The sequence below is a fragment of the Pleurodeles waltl genome, chromosome 3_1 (assembly GCF_031143425.1).
Source record: "Pleurodeles waltl isolate 20211129_DDA chromosome 3_1, aPleWal1.hap1.20221129, whole genome shotgun sequence".
Taxonomy (NCBI): domain Eukaryota; kingdom Metazoa; phylum Chordata; class Amphibia; order Caudata; family Salamandridae; genus Pleurodeles; species Pleurodeles waltl.
In genome coordinates, this window is record NC_090440.1 from 1,092,067,311 (window position 1) to 1,092,082,438 (window position 15,128).

At 42.7% G+C, this 15,128-nt stretch overlaps 1 protein-coding gene across 13 annotated transcripts in view; it reads left to right on the top strand.

Moving 5' to 3' along the window:
* NCAM1 (neural cell adhesion molecule 1) overlaps positions 1 to 15,128 on the top strand; it is a 974,982-nt gene that overhangs the window by 674,607 nt on the left and 285,247 nt on the right. For 8 of the 13 annotated variants that reach the window (XM_069224353.1, XM_069224357.1, XM_069224354.1 and 5 more), the window contains exon 9: positions 1,973 to 2,002. The exons of the other annotated variants lie outside the window; for them this stretch is intronic. In XM_069224353.1, the coding sequence (XP_069080454.1) occupies positions 1,973 to 2,002 (30 nt within the window). The remainder of the gene's footprint in view (positions 1 to 1,972; positions 2,003 to 15,128) is intronic. 13 annotated transcript variants of the gene reach the window in all.

Genomic DNA, 15,128 nt, shown 5'->3' on the forward strand with positions numbered 1-15,128 from the left:
AAAGAAAAAAAATGCAGCGTGATCGTATCTAAAATGCAGCGCGATCGCGCAGCATGGAAAATAAACAGATAAAGTAGTCCGGACACCATGCTGAAAACAGCAAGCCTCCTATGTTTTTAGTAGTTTACTTATGCTGTGTAGGTGGACTAAACACCGGAAAAGGCATGACATATGCATGCCTTTCACAAATGAAAGCAAGCGGATTTTAAAAGGCAAGCCCATGAACCAATCAAAGGGACTGACGTGATATGGGCGTGGTTTGAAGCCCAAAGAAAGATTACAGAATGGGAGAGCGCTTTGCGCTCGTCCATAAAAACAAGTGCTTTTGGAAATCCTGAGAATAAGAGTCTGAGAATTTAGAAAGCAGTGAGCTAATTATCTCAAACAATTAAAGCCAAAGTATGTTGTTTCGTTCCTGTAGCTTGTCACCCACCATCCGTCATATGTGATAGAGCAGTAACTAGTCCATGTCTTCATTTTTGCTCGAACAAATATTTTCTGTATGCAGGTTATGGAGTGAGAACCTGTTTAGCCATATAGTTTTACTCAACCTGTTACCATAAAGTCTTAATTGATCATACATGATTATACGCTACAGTAACCAACTGCAGTCGTCAGAACCACATATCTGGTAATGTTGCTTCCACTTACACATTATACTGTAGATGCACCCCTTTTCATGTCATCCTACCCCTTCCCAGTTCTGGAATTACAGGGTTATTGGGTTCTATGTGTCTTAAGGGAGGCAAAAAGGCCAAAAGAGTAGTATTTATGGAGAGGAGGCATCAGGAGAACCAGATAATCTGTATGCACGCTTGATGGATTTTGTACTGGTCAATCACTTTCCATGCTTGCTTAAAGGATGGGACTTTGGATAGAGAATAAAAGGGTGGCTGTCATCTTTAGAAAACCATTTTATTGATCAGGTATCTGGTTTCTTGAAATAAGAACTCCAAGTAATAATTTTTCGCTATACTGTGTCCTGAAATATCCTGAACAAGCTGCCACTGTTAAAAACTGTTATGGAAAGTTTATAGGAAATAGGCTACATTATCTCTCAAAGTCTTTGCTACTACTTTTGAGTTTTGGGCATTGTGTCCCTCTGCTGTTAATGGCGTGGAAAGTTTTACGTGATTACTCGACAAATGAGATTTTTTCATAGACTAAGCCTTTTGTTTTTAAGTATGCAAGTGATGGCGCATTAAAAGTGATAGTGTACCATAGGTATCACTCATATGATGATGTATGAGGCCAAGCACATGTGGCAGGCACACACGCCAAAAAAGGCTAAATAACGATCATGTACATAACTCCATCATACATGTGCTGTGATTGTTGTTATATCAACCTTGTGATGTAACTTAAAATAGTGGATTTCTGAGTTCTGTGGCTTTCTTGGTGAGAACAGACCTGCCCATCTTCTCCTCTGGATTAACAGAATAGACACTGCTGTATAGGATGCATGCTTGCCTCACTAAAGTGCATGACTAGTTTGGGGTTGAAGTGCAAGAATGGCTATTATTGTGTAGTTATTTTTTAAGTAATTGGCCAGCGGGTGATTCACTCATTTAAAAGCAAGCAAACCGTTTCTCTGAATATCTCTGGCGGAAGAAATAAGGTATCTTATACTTATTTCTGTATCACTTTGGACTTATTTATAGAAATGTCGGTTTGTAAAAAGGAACGGAGCATTAGTGGACTAATAACAAGTTCACCCAAACATGCAACGACGTTATCTAGCTGTTTTGAGATGTGAAATTCCATTTTAGCATATTGATTACGGAAAAAATCAAATGAGAAAGCAATTGATTCGGCAAACCAGGAAAAAATTGACTTTGTGAGAGCCCTCCCTCTGTAACTGCATGTGCACGCAATGCAGTGTGATGCATATAGTGTTTCTGAAGACTAACAGATTTATGAAAGTTTTATTGCTTTCTTTTGTCCTGTTGTGTTTTATATCTGTTTTCTCCAGGCTTCGTGGACTCGACCAGAGAAACAAGAGGTATACTTATCAGTCACAAATAGATACACTTTTTTATAGCTGTAAAATCACTGCACCTGAAAACTAATCCAGCATAGATAAACTACCACCTGAAGCAGCTAAAAAAGTATGTGAAGCTGTGTAACATATAAGCATATAGTGGTAGACATTGCTTTTTGCCTAGTATGATATCTCATGTGGAGCAAACAAGTTCTGTTGGGTGCGGAAAGGCAATTTCCACAACAGTCACTGGGTTTTATAAAAAAAATCGGTGAATCGTAAAACAACAACAAAAATCTGTGAATCGTAAAACAAAGTTACAGTTTCTATTGAAAGACCTGACTCCAGTATATTAGCCTCTGAATTTACATTTCCCAGTAACATCAAAAAAACCTTCTTTCTAAGTCTGTCACAAGACTAGCTAGATAACCCCTGTATCCATACTGTTTGGAAACACCTCCTTCCGTAGGTCTGATTCTGAAAAATAACAGAAAAATGTAGAAATTAACAAATAGGAACAATTTATTATACATATTAAAATTCCTCACATTTGATACAAAGGAAGCACAACTTTAACACAGTGGGTAATTACAACATAATATTCTTTAAATGATTTAATAAGAGTTATCATGTGTTAATGAAAGCTAAGAAATATTTGCAAAACAGACTGTTCTGCAACTTTGTTCTCCTCTAATAAATTGGAGCAACCAACCTCTTTTTTAAGGTTGACTTTATGAGGTACCTGACTGTTTGAATTTACATTCTCCAAATTTGTGCCCATGCTCATTTCATTCCAAAATTGAACTTTGTAGGATATTGTGCTCCTACAAAACAACAAATTGTTTACACAGTTGGCCTCCATTTCCAAAAATCCAACCGAACTTGTTGCTTCAGCACTAACCTTAGGATCAGTTGTAAAATTCTTCGTTTCAAGAACCATTGCATCACATTTCATCTCTATCGTTTCCAGTTTTCTTCCAGGAAAAGTTGGAGTTTGGAATTAGTTGTTGAATCTGAGCATTTTGTAAAGGGTTCTTAGAGAAGTACATTTAATGCAGAAGTGTTCCATATTGGGGAAGTCGTCTAATTTAAATGTAATTTTGTGTCAAACACTGGTCTCTCCATTTGTGTTGACCAGCAGCAAAAGAAAATATATTGGCAACACCTTTGCTTTATTATTTGCCTTATTTGATTCTAGAATTATATTAAAAGTTGTATTTAATTATCAACTTTTCAATTTCAAATACAATCACATTCCTGGTTCTATAGAATGTTTAGGAAGGCATAAAGAGTCGCAGAGTGTCTCCTTTCCATCCTTTGAGATTTTGAATTTGACCCTTGCTTTATATAAGTTTGTTATGCAGAAAGAAAAATGGGCTGTTCTTTCTGATGGGGTTTAACCTCTAGAGTTACATATGTCCACTTACGTTTCTAGTTCTGTTCAAAAAGCTAATATTTCTTTTATGATGTTAACATAGAAACTATTGTCATTGCCTTTCCCAAACTTCATCTGGATCTTCACACTTTTGTCTCTTTTATATATCACTTTGGCATGACATGTTTTGTATGCTAGACTCCGAAATGCCTAACTATAACGTAATTATTAGTGGAACTAAGCGACTGTATTCAGCTGTTCACCTAATACATAATGGCTGACAAGATACACAAATTGGTGTTGGGCTTCACAATCTAAAAAAGAATAGCAAAAGCTCAACAATCCGAGAAAAAATAAAATGGTTTCTTGATGGGACTTTAAAGAGCCCTGGCATTGCTCTGAAAAATAAATCATTACATGCTTACCATTGTTCACATTTCTTTTATTCACCTGACCATTCATGAATGCAGCAGGAATTAAATCCAGAAATGTAGCTCTTCTGTATTGGGGATTCTTCCTAATTGTGTTGATGAATACTCTGGGCCTATGCTGGCTTCATCTCATATGGCTTAATTATAGGGGTATTTTGCATACATGAGATCAAGTTAAATGCACCAAAATTGATTTGTAAGCAGACACTGCCTGATTGTGATTGAGAGGATCACCTGAACATTTCTGCACAATGGGATTTAAAGGTGTCACGAGTATTGGATCGTTCATGGAATTACATGCTTCAATCATTTTCTGTCATCGTGCTTGGAGGCCCACAGTAATAATGCAACAGAAGTAAGGTCCCATAAAACTACATAGAAAACATTTGCTTTATTATCCTGTTCACCCCATTAAGAATAACCCGAATGTCTACCAAGACAACATCATACCTCAGATTTTGAACCGCAGGTTGAGGGGAAAGTAGCCCCTTCCAGAGACTTTCCTCCTGTGGGATTGCTGCTTTTGGTTTGTAACTCAGTTTTATATTGATTTTCCTGTCAGAAGTGCGGAAGCACGAATTAGACACTGTGATTCCTGTGAGAAAAATACTTTATGCATACTTTATTCAAGTGATCGTCATGACTAAGACATCTACTGTCTCTACCCGCAGACATAAGGCAAAGGGTACCACACTTTTACTAAAGGCATCAGTAATTGTAAATATTACCTGCTCTGTTGGTTCCAGGATGAAAAGACCTGTGAAGTTAATTCTCCAGATTAGAGAAGACATTTCTCAAACAACACTGGGTATATAAACTGTCTGATTGAGCTAGCTCCAACAAAATAGCCCTCCACGGTTTGAGAGCTTCAAGAAAGACCATTTAACAGTTCGACAGGCAACTGGACATCTTCTGAGCTGCAAGTTGCAAAGTTCTAAAACCTTGCCGATGGCTCCAGTGTTCACAAAACAGGAAATTCACAATGATTTTAGATATTGTTGGTGATTCCCTGTCAATGACTCGTCCTGTCATTGAAGCTTCTCCGTCCACTTTGAAGACACTGTTAGCAATAGTATCACTAACAACTTCTTCATTACTACCACTAACAACTTCTTCATCACTACCATCCGCATCTATGACAATCTCAGCAACATCCGCACTGACAACAAGCTTTTGATGACCCCATCTGCACAAATCATAAAATCAGCAGTAAAATAATATGCTGCACCTTTGACATCACTGAAGCCTCCTGATACATCCCAGAGCAAGATTTTGTCCTGCCCACCCAAAAAGTTTTGCAACCCCAGAAGGAAACTGTTGGAAATGCCCTCTCTGCAGGGTCACCCCCTCAAACGTTTTGTCTTTACCTTCCATTTTTTGTGGAATTCATTTATGTTGGCTTTGGGACAGTGAGCAGTTTACCACTGGTAACCAGGCTAAAGTGCTTATGGTCTCTCCCAAAAACATGGTACAATTTGCATATACCTAATTGGTATATTTAATTTACTTGTAAGTTCCTTGTAGAGTGGTATATCATACACCCAGGGCCTGTAAATTAAATGCTGCTAGTGGGCCTGCAGCAATTATTGTACCATCCATTTAAGTAGATCTCCCCTTGCCAAGCCTTAAACTTCTCTTTTATTACATATATGTCACCCCTAAGAAAGGCCATAGGTAGCCCATAGGGCAGGGTGTGGTGTAATAGAGAGGATGGACATGTACCTTTAAGTTTTACATTTCCTGGTAGTGAAAAACTCCTTAATTTGTTTTTCACTACTGTGAAGCCTACCCCTCCCATAGGATAACATTGGGGATTCTTTATTACATGTAATAAGCTGTAATTACTAATTGAGAGGAGTAGATATGTCATGTTTGGTACCTATGAATTTGTAATGAGAAACCCTCTGTTTGATGGCATGTGTGGCTGGAGATACACATGCTTTGCCTACTCCTGCCCTCTAGTTTTGGTTCTGGAAGTATGCAAGTTGTTTTTCTTCAAATAAGTCTTTTGAGTCACGCGGTAGAGTGACTCCTCCTCTTGGTCATAATGTGCATGGGCATCGACTCCATTGTTAGATTGTTTTCTTTCTGCTGTCGGTTTGGGATAGTATAATTACACTCCCAGATGAGACCACTTCGGACTTGGACTTCTTACTGTACCTGATCCACCCTTACTCTTATTGTTACTGAATGCGTTACCACCTTTGCGTTTCAAAATCATAAAACTATTGTTCCTCCATTGATTCGCAGGAACAAAGGCCCTACGGCCTCCTCCTATTGGGCCTATTGTTCTATCCCTTTAGGCTTCCCCAGAGAATGCCCTTCTGATAAAAAAATGGCTTTCCATTTCTGCACGAGGTGCCGCACCAAGTACTGATGGACTGACATTCATCATGTCTGCAACCTCTGTTTGTCTTCAGACCACAGAGAAGAGGACTGTGAGGCCTGCCAATTGTTTTGGTCTAAAAACCCTCTATGAGACCTAAGGGTATGTTGCAGGGAGAAGCAGCGGAGAGAGGCCGACGACGCCCCTAACATCTTGGGACACCAGAATGTCGAGGAAGAGGAGGAGGATCTCCACGAGGCCTCTGCAACCGAGGAAGAGGCTTTTTCCAGTGAGGACTCTATATTAGAAATCAACCTCTTGATACCTAAAAATCATTCAGCTCCTCTCGAAGCAGGCCACCACTGCCCACACACCATGGTCTGCACCGCAAATAAGACTAAGATGTCCTTCCCTAGGGCTTGGCACTGAAACATCAGCCAAAGCCGACCACCTCAGTGCCTAGCCGATCAGCTCCACCTTCAGTACCGACCCCGTCAACACCGAAACAGAAATCCATCTTGGCTCTGAAGATTTCGAAATCGGCCACCTTTTATTCCAACACATTTTCCACCCTCATCCTCTCCCCCCTCATTCTCTGGGTGATAAATTGAACATCATTCCTCAGTGGTCCTCAGATTCTTTCACCTGTAGGCATAGGACAGTGGATGATACCTTTGATGCACCAGAATCCCCAGTCCTTGGTCATTGACATTGACCCTCAAGAAAACAATGATCCCAACCTGTACCTTGCTAGGCCATCTTCTCCTGATGACACTTCCTCCTATCAGGAGCTTATTAGCAGGGCTGTAAGATACCATCAAGTACCACTCCATAAAGAACTTATAGAGGAGAAATTTGTTTGAAATCCTTTCCACAACACATAGGGCAACACAATATCTCCCTATGCTCAAGGGTATTCTAAGGCATACTGGCGATATTTTTAAGGAATGAAATATACACAGTACACTGTTCCATAAATGAAGAATATAAAGACATACAGGGCTAGTGATAGTCAGTAGTTAAGGAGAGCCCTCACACACCCAATAGGATGTCAAGCTTCATCACTGGGCAATCTCCTCGTCAGACCGGGCTGCAATGCCTGACAGGCCACCCCTATTAAGGTGGTGGTACTTACCCGGAGATCATCTACCAAAATTGGTCAGACCTAGGATGAATACTGGCTATCGAAATATGTAGGAGAGATGGAAAAGTGAAAGTTAAAATTGTCCACATATGATATAGGGAGGTACCCATCCTGTGAGCTCAATGGCTAAGGTATCAATTACTATCGGATCGTCCGTGACCGCCCCATATATGGAACATAAAGTGAAGCTGCTATGGCCATATCTACATTCTAAGATTGCCCATCTTCCACCAGCATCAGCCTTTTGCCGAGTAAATTGTAATTTGTTGGTCCGGTCTAAAATCGCCACTCCTTTAGTTTTAGCTTCTTGTTTGAACCAAACAATTGCCTTTAGGCCCAGTGAGCCAAAAATCCCGGAGTTTTTATATTCTATGTGCGTTTCTTGCAGGCAGTAAATATCTGCCTTAAAGGTTTTCAATTCTTCAGCAACTCTCCTTCTTTTATGAGGATCGTTCAGACCACATATATTAATTGATGCAATTCTGAATCTAGCCATACCCCCTTTTTTTTTTATACTTTCGGATCTCTTTTTTTTGGGGTCACTCAAATTTCCATATCTAGCTACACCATCCCTTAGGTTTCCTTTCCTTCCTTTTCCATTTCTTTCCCCGATATCTCTCGTCTCCATTAACTGTTCCCTTTCCACATTTTTCCCCAGTTTTACCATTATGGATCCTCCCTCCACCCTTCTTACTTTCCCTTTCCCCATCCCCTTCCCTTTCCCCTCTCCTTTGCCCTCCCCCCAGGCCAGTCGCCCCCTACCCCACCCCTGCCACCCCCCCCCCCCCCCCCCCCCACTGACACTGGCCCCCCATTCTGTAGAGCAATCAGACCCCTAATGGCCTGAATGTTGATGTCGTGCGTATGTCAGCCTGTCCCAGCCCACCGGTACCCCAAGCGCCTATGTCTTCCCTATTTCCCTCCCCCTTTATACTCTATACACTTACCCCCGTCAGATATTCTTTTGCTTTGATTTCTGACGTAAAAACTCTTATTTTCCCACTCATTATGGTTTTTAGCCTAGCGGGGGCCAGCAGATAGGCCTCACCTCCTTTCTCAAAAAATGGCTTGATAAGCTGCCGCAGCCGCCATCTCCGCTCAACTGTAGCATGGCAGAAGTCTGGGCGGGTAAAAAATGTAACCCCATTATAAGTACGCGGATTTCTGGGAGGGGTTTTATCAGCAATTTCTTGACGTACCAGATAGCTCCCTAGATATACCAGGACCGCTCTTGGGTATTTAGCGTCTGCCCGTTGACTACCCTCCCGTGTATTTAGCGGGAACCTGTGAGCCCTCTGTACCTCATTGTCCCAGTCCCGATTCCCTAATTCTGGAAAAGACCCGCGCAGAAGAGTAACCATGTGTTCGATGGCATATGTTGCTGCAGATACACATGTGTGGCACAGTCCGCTGCCTGGTGTTGGGCTCGGAGTATTACAAGTTGTTTTTCTTCGAAGAAGTCTTTTTGGTCACGGGACCGAAGGACTCCTCCCTCCTCGGCTCCATTGCGCATGGGCGTTGACTCCATCTTAGATTGTTTTTTTCCGCTGTCGGGTTAGGACGTATTCCTTTTCGCTCCGTGTTTCGGTTCGGAAAGTTAGTCAGAATCTCAGAAGAAAGCGTCGGTATTGTTCCGTTCGGTATCGGGATAGTTAGGTACATCGACACCGATCATCAGAAGACTTTGGGGTAGCTTCGATTCCCCCATCGGGGCCTGGTCGGCCCGACCGCGTGCGACATCGAAGCCGATGGAACGGACCCCGTTTCGTTTCTGCCCAAAATGTCACAGTAAGTATCCTTATACAGATCAGCACTTGGTCTGTAACTTGTGCTTGTCCCCCGAGCACAAGGAGGATACCTGTGAAGCCTGTCGAGCCTTCCGGTCCAGAAAAACACTCCGGGACCGAAGAGCCAGGCGTCAACAAATGGCGTCCACGTCGACAAAACAACGTTTCGACGAGGAAGAGGAAACATTCTCGGTTCCGGAATCAGAATCCGGAGACTCCGACGTCGAACAACAGCAACAAACTGTGAGTAAGACGTCGAAAAGTAAATCCATCGACAAACCGAAAGCCCAGGGGACGCCACAGCCAACAGGCCATGGCTCGACCCATAAAACAGGCGACCCGTCGAAGGCGCCGAAAAAGGGCACGCCCATAGCGAAGACACCCGACTCCGGTCGAGGGACCGCCATGGAGCAACCTCGGAGCCGAGAAAGCGGCTCCGAGAGACAAAAACAAGATACCGGCACCGAAAAACATCGGCACCGAGAATCCATGCCGAAAGGAACAAAAATTCTGTCGGTGGCGAAACCGAAAAAAGATTCTCTCTCGGCGCCGAAAAATACCACACCTTCATCCTACTCAGAGGAACAAGGAATAAGTGGCCAAATGCACAGATTTGGACAAGAGCTCCAAAGTGTAGAATCGGACTACACACAAAAGAGACTGTACATCCAGCACGACACAGGGAAGATATCAACCCTTCCCCCAATCATGAGGAAAAGAAGGATCGAACTTCCAAAGGATGACGCACAACCACAAGCCAAAGTGGTTAAAAAAGTCACGCCTCCGCCCTCTCCACCACAGGCATCGCCGGCACAAACACCGCCACAAATGCACTCACCAGCGCAAACTACCATAAGTCATGACGATCAGGATCAAGACGCTTGGGACCTGTATGACACCCCAGTGCCGGACAATGATCCCGAGTCATACCCCACAAAGCCGTCACCGCCAGAGGACAGTACCTCATACTCGCAACTGGTGGCTAGGGCAGCAGAATTCCACAATGTCCAACTGCATTCCGATCCTATAGAGGATGATTTTTTATTTAACACCCTCTCGGCTACACACAGCCAATATCAATGTCTCCCAATGCTACCAGGGATGTTACGGCACGCAAAACAAATTTTTGAAGAGCCCGTAAAATCAAGAGCCATCACCCCAAGGGTGGATAAGAAATACAAACCACCACCCACAGACCCAGTGTTTATTACTTCGCAGTTACCACCTGACTCCGTGGTAGTAGGAGCAGCTCGCAAGAGAGCAAATTCACATACATCTGGCGACGCCCCACCTCCGGACAAAGAAAGCCGAAAATTTGATGCGGCAGGGAAAAGAGTAGCATCACAGGCAGCCAACCAGTGGCGCATCGCAAATTCACAAGCGCTGCTGGCCAGATATGACCGAGCACACTGGGACGAGATGCAACTTCTCGTAGACCATCTTCCCCAGGAATACCAAAAAAGGGCGCAGCAAATAGTGGAAGAGGGACAAACGATCTCAAACAATCAAATCCGCTCTTCACTAGACGCAGCCGATACTGCAGCAAGAACAGTCAACACTGCTGTCACCATAAGGAGACACGCTTGGCTACGCACTTCAGGCTTCAAACCTGAAATCCAGCAGGCTGTCCTTAATATGCCCTTCAACGAGAAACAACTTTTTGGCTCTGAAGTGGATACAGCCATTGAAAAACTTAAAAAGGACACAGACACGACCAAGGCCATGGGCGCACTCTACTCCCCGCAGAGCAGAGGCTCTTTCAGAAAAACTCCATTTAGAGGGGGGTTTCGTGGCCAACCCACAGACACCACCAGCCAACAAACAAGAACCACACCATATCAGGGTTCCTTCCAAAGGGGAGGTTTCAGGGGATATCGGGGGGGTCAATTCCCAAGGAGTAGGGGAAGATTCCAGACTCCAAAAACACCTCCACCTAAACAGTAACTTTCAAGTCACGCAACCCCTTCACTCAACACCAGTGGGGGGAAGACTAAGCCAATTCTACCAATCTTGGCAACAGATTACAACAGACAATTGGGTATTAGCAATAATCCAACATGGCTATTGCATAGAATTCCACAACTTCCCACCAAACATCCCCCCCAAAACACGCAAAATGTCACCACAACATTTAGAACTTTTAGGACTAGAAGTTCAAGCACTACTGCAAAAGGATGCAATAGAGTTAGTACCAGTACAACAAAAAAACACAGGAGTTTACTCCCTGTACTTTCTAATTCCAAAAAAAGACAAAACATTAAGACCAATATTAGATCTCAGGACACTAAATACCTACATCATATCGGACCATTTTCACATGGTCACACTACAAGACATCATTCCACTGCTCAAACAGCAAGATTACATGACCACATTAGACCTAAAGGATGCGTACTTTCATATACCAATACACCCTTCTCACAGAAAGTACCTACGGTTCGTATTCAAAGGAATACATTACCAATTCAAGGTGTTGCCATTCGGAATAACAACTGCACCAAGAGTGTTCACAAAATGTCTAGCAGTAGTAGCAGCACACATCAGGAGACAACAGATACATGTGTTCCCTTACCTAGACGATTGGCTAATCAAGACCAACACAGTAAAAAAATGCGCAAACGACACCACATTTGTCATACAAACCCTTCACAAACTGGGGTTTTCCATCAACTATACAAAATCACACCTAGAACCGTGTCAAACACAACAATATCTAGGAGCAACCATCAACACATCAAAAGGAATTGCCACTCCAAGTCCACAAACAGTGCAGGCATTCCACAAGGTAATAAGTGCTATGTTTCCAAACCAAAAGATACAAGCAAAACATGTGCTAAAACTTCTAGGCATGATGTCATCATGCATAGCCATTGTCCCAAACGCAAGACTACACATGCGACCCTTACAACAGTGTCTAGCATCACAATGGTCACAGGCACAGGGTCAACTTCAAAATCTGGTGTTGGTAAACCGCCAAACATACCTCTCGCTTCTATGGTGGAACAGCAAAAATTTAAACAAAGGGCGGACATTTCAGGACCCAGTGCCTCAATACGTTATAACAACAGACGCTTCCATGACAGGGTGGGGAGCACACCTCAATCACCACAGCATTCAAGGACAATGGGATATACACGAAACAAAATTTCATATCAATTACCTAGAACTGTTAGCAGTATTTCTAGCGTTAAAAGCCTTCCAACCCATAATAACACACAAATACATTCTTGTCAAAACAGACAACATGACAACAATGTATTATTTAAACAAACAAGGAGGAACACACTCAACACAATTGTGCCTCCTAACACAAAGAATTTGGCAGTGGGCGATTCACAACAACATTCGCCTAATAGCACAATTTATTCCAGGAATACAAAACCAACTAGCAGACAACCTTTCGCGAGACCACCAACAAGTCCACGAATGGGAAATTCACCCCTAAGTTCTGAACAAGTACTTTCAAATTTGGGGAACACCCCAGATAGATTTGTTCGCAACAAAAGAAAACTCAAAATGCCAAAACTTCGCATCCAGGTACCCACACCGCGAATCACAAGGCAATGCTCTATGGATGAGTTGGTCAGGGATATTTGCGTACGCTTTTCCCCCTCTCCCTCTCCTTCCATATCTAGTAAACAAGTTGAGTCAAAACCAACTCAAACTCATACTGATAGCACCCACATGGGCAAGACAACCTTGGTATACAACTCTACTAGACTTCTCACTAGTACCGCATGTCAAACTACCCAACAGGCCAGATCTGTTAACACAACACAAACAACAGATCAGGCACCCAAACCCAGCATCATTGAATCTGGCAATTTGGCTCCTGAAATCCTAGAATTCGGACACTTAGACCTCACACAAGAATGCATGGAGGTCATAAAACAAGCAAGAAAACCTTCCACTAGACACTGCTATGCATCTAAGTGGAAAAGATTTGTTTACTACTGCCATTCCAATCAAATACAACCATTACATGCCTCTACTAAAGACATAGTAGGATACTTACTACATTTGCAAAAAGCAAATCTCGCTTTTTCATCTATAAAAATACACCTCGCAGCAATATCTGCTTACCTACAAACTACTCATTCATCGTCTCTATTTAGAATACCAGTTATTAAGGCATTCATGGAAGGGCTAAAAAGAATTATACCACCAAGAACACCACCAGTTCCTTCATGGAATCTTAACATCGTCTTAACAAGACTCATGGGTCCACCTTTCGAACCCATGCATTCCTGTGAAATGCAATATCTAACCTGGAAGGTCGCATTTCTCATTGCAATCACATCCCTCAGAAGAGTAAGTGAAATACAGGCATTTACCATACAAGAACCATTTATTCAAATACACAACAATAAAATAGTTCTAAGAACAAATCCAACATTTCTGCCAAAAGTAATCTCACCATTCCATTTAAATCAAACAGTAGAATTGCCAGTGTTCTTCCCTCAACCAAATTCTGTGGCTGAAAGGGCACTACATACATTAGACATCAAAAGAGCACTAATGTATTACATTGACAGAACAAAGCTAATCAGAAAAACAAAACAACTGTTCATAGCTTTTCAAAAACCACACATAGGAAATCCAATCTCTAAACAAGGCATTGCTAGATGGATAGTCAGATGCATTCAAACATGCTATCTTAAAGCCAAAAGTGAATTGCCTATTACACCAAAGGCACACTCAACCAGAAAGAAAGGTGCTACAATGGCCTTTCTAGGAAACATTCCTATGAGCGAAATATGTAAGGCTGCAACCTGGTCTACGCCTCACACGTTTACTAAACACTACTGTGTAGACGTACTAAATGCACAACAATCTACAGTGGGCCAAGCTGTACTAAGAACATTATTCCAAACTACTTCAACTCCTACAGGCTAAACCACCGCTTTTAGGGGAGGTAACTGCTTTATAATCTATGCCACACATGTGTATCTGCAGCAACATATGCCATCGAACTGAAAATGTCACTTACCCAGTGTACATCTGTTCGTGGCATTAGTCGCTGCAGATTCACATGTACCCTCCCACCTCCCCGGGAAGCCTGTAGCCGTTTAGAAGTAGATCATAAATCTTAAACATCTGAACATTTGTAAATAATTATTAGAAACTCTTAACGTACATACATATTCACTCCATTGCATGGGCACTATTTATACCAAACAACTCTATCCTCACCCTCTGCGGGGAAAACAATCTAAGATGGAGTCAACGCCCATGCGCAATGGAGCCGAGGAGGGAGGAGTCCTTCGGTCCCGTGACCAAAAAGACTTCTTCGAAGAAAAACAACTTGTAATACTCCGAGCCCAACACCAGGCAGCGGACTGTGCCACACATGTGAATCTGCAGCGACTAATGCCACGAACAGATGTACACTGGGTAAGTGACATTTTCAATGTCTGCATATTGTCCCCTTCTAGTCCTTCTGGTATACCCAGAAAGCAAAGATTGTTCCTTCTTTGTCTGTTTTCCAAATCTTCTAGCTTCCACATCACATCTGTTAGCTGTCCATCTCGGGTGGCATTCTGTTCTTTAAGAGTGTCCATATCATCCTCGACTGCCACTATCCGATCTTCCATGGAGCATAGCTTCGCTTCGATTTCCTTGCAAGATTTAGCTACCTTGCGGACTGATCCTTGCAGTCTCTTTGTGGCAACCCTTGCCCGATGGCTATCGATCCGCGTCTCCGTTTGAAGCTCTTTGATTGAGCTATAAATTGACTGCAGGGGAGGATTGCAACACTTTCTCCTCACTTGACGATCTATAATATCAGATGAGTGGATGTTGGACATTATCCAACATGATTACTGTCTGAAGCTCATTACCACAACTCCAAACATTCCGCCTCCCACTCACCGACTCTCTGGAGGACACCAAACACTGCTCAAACAGGAAGTTCAAGCTCTCTTACTTAAAGGAGCTATAGAACCTGTCCCTGTACAACATCAAGGGTCAGGTGTATACTCCGTATACTTCCTAGGCCCCGAAAAAGACTGATCTTTATGGCCAATCTTAGATCTACAGCCCTTAAATCTTTGCATCCCATCAGAGCATTCCTGTATGGTCACC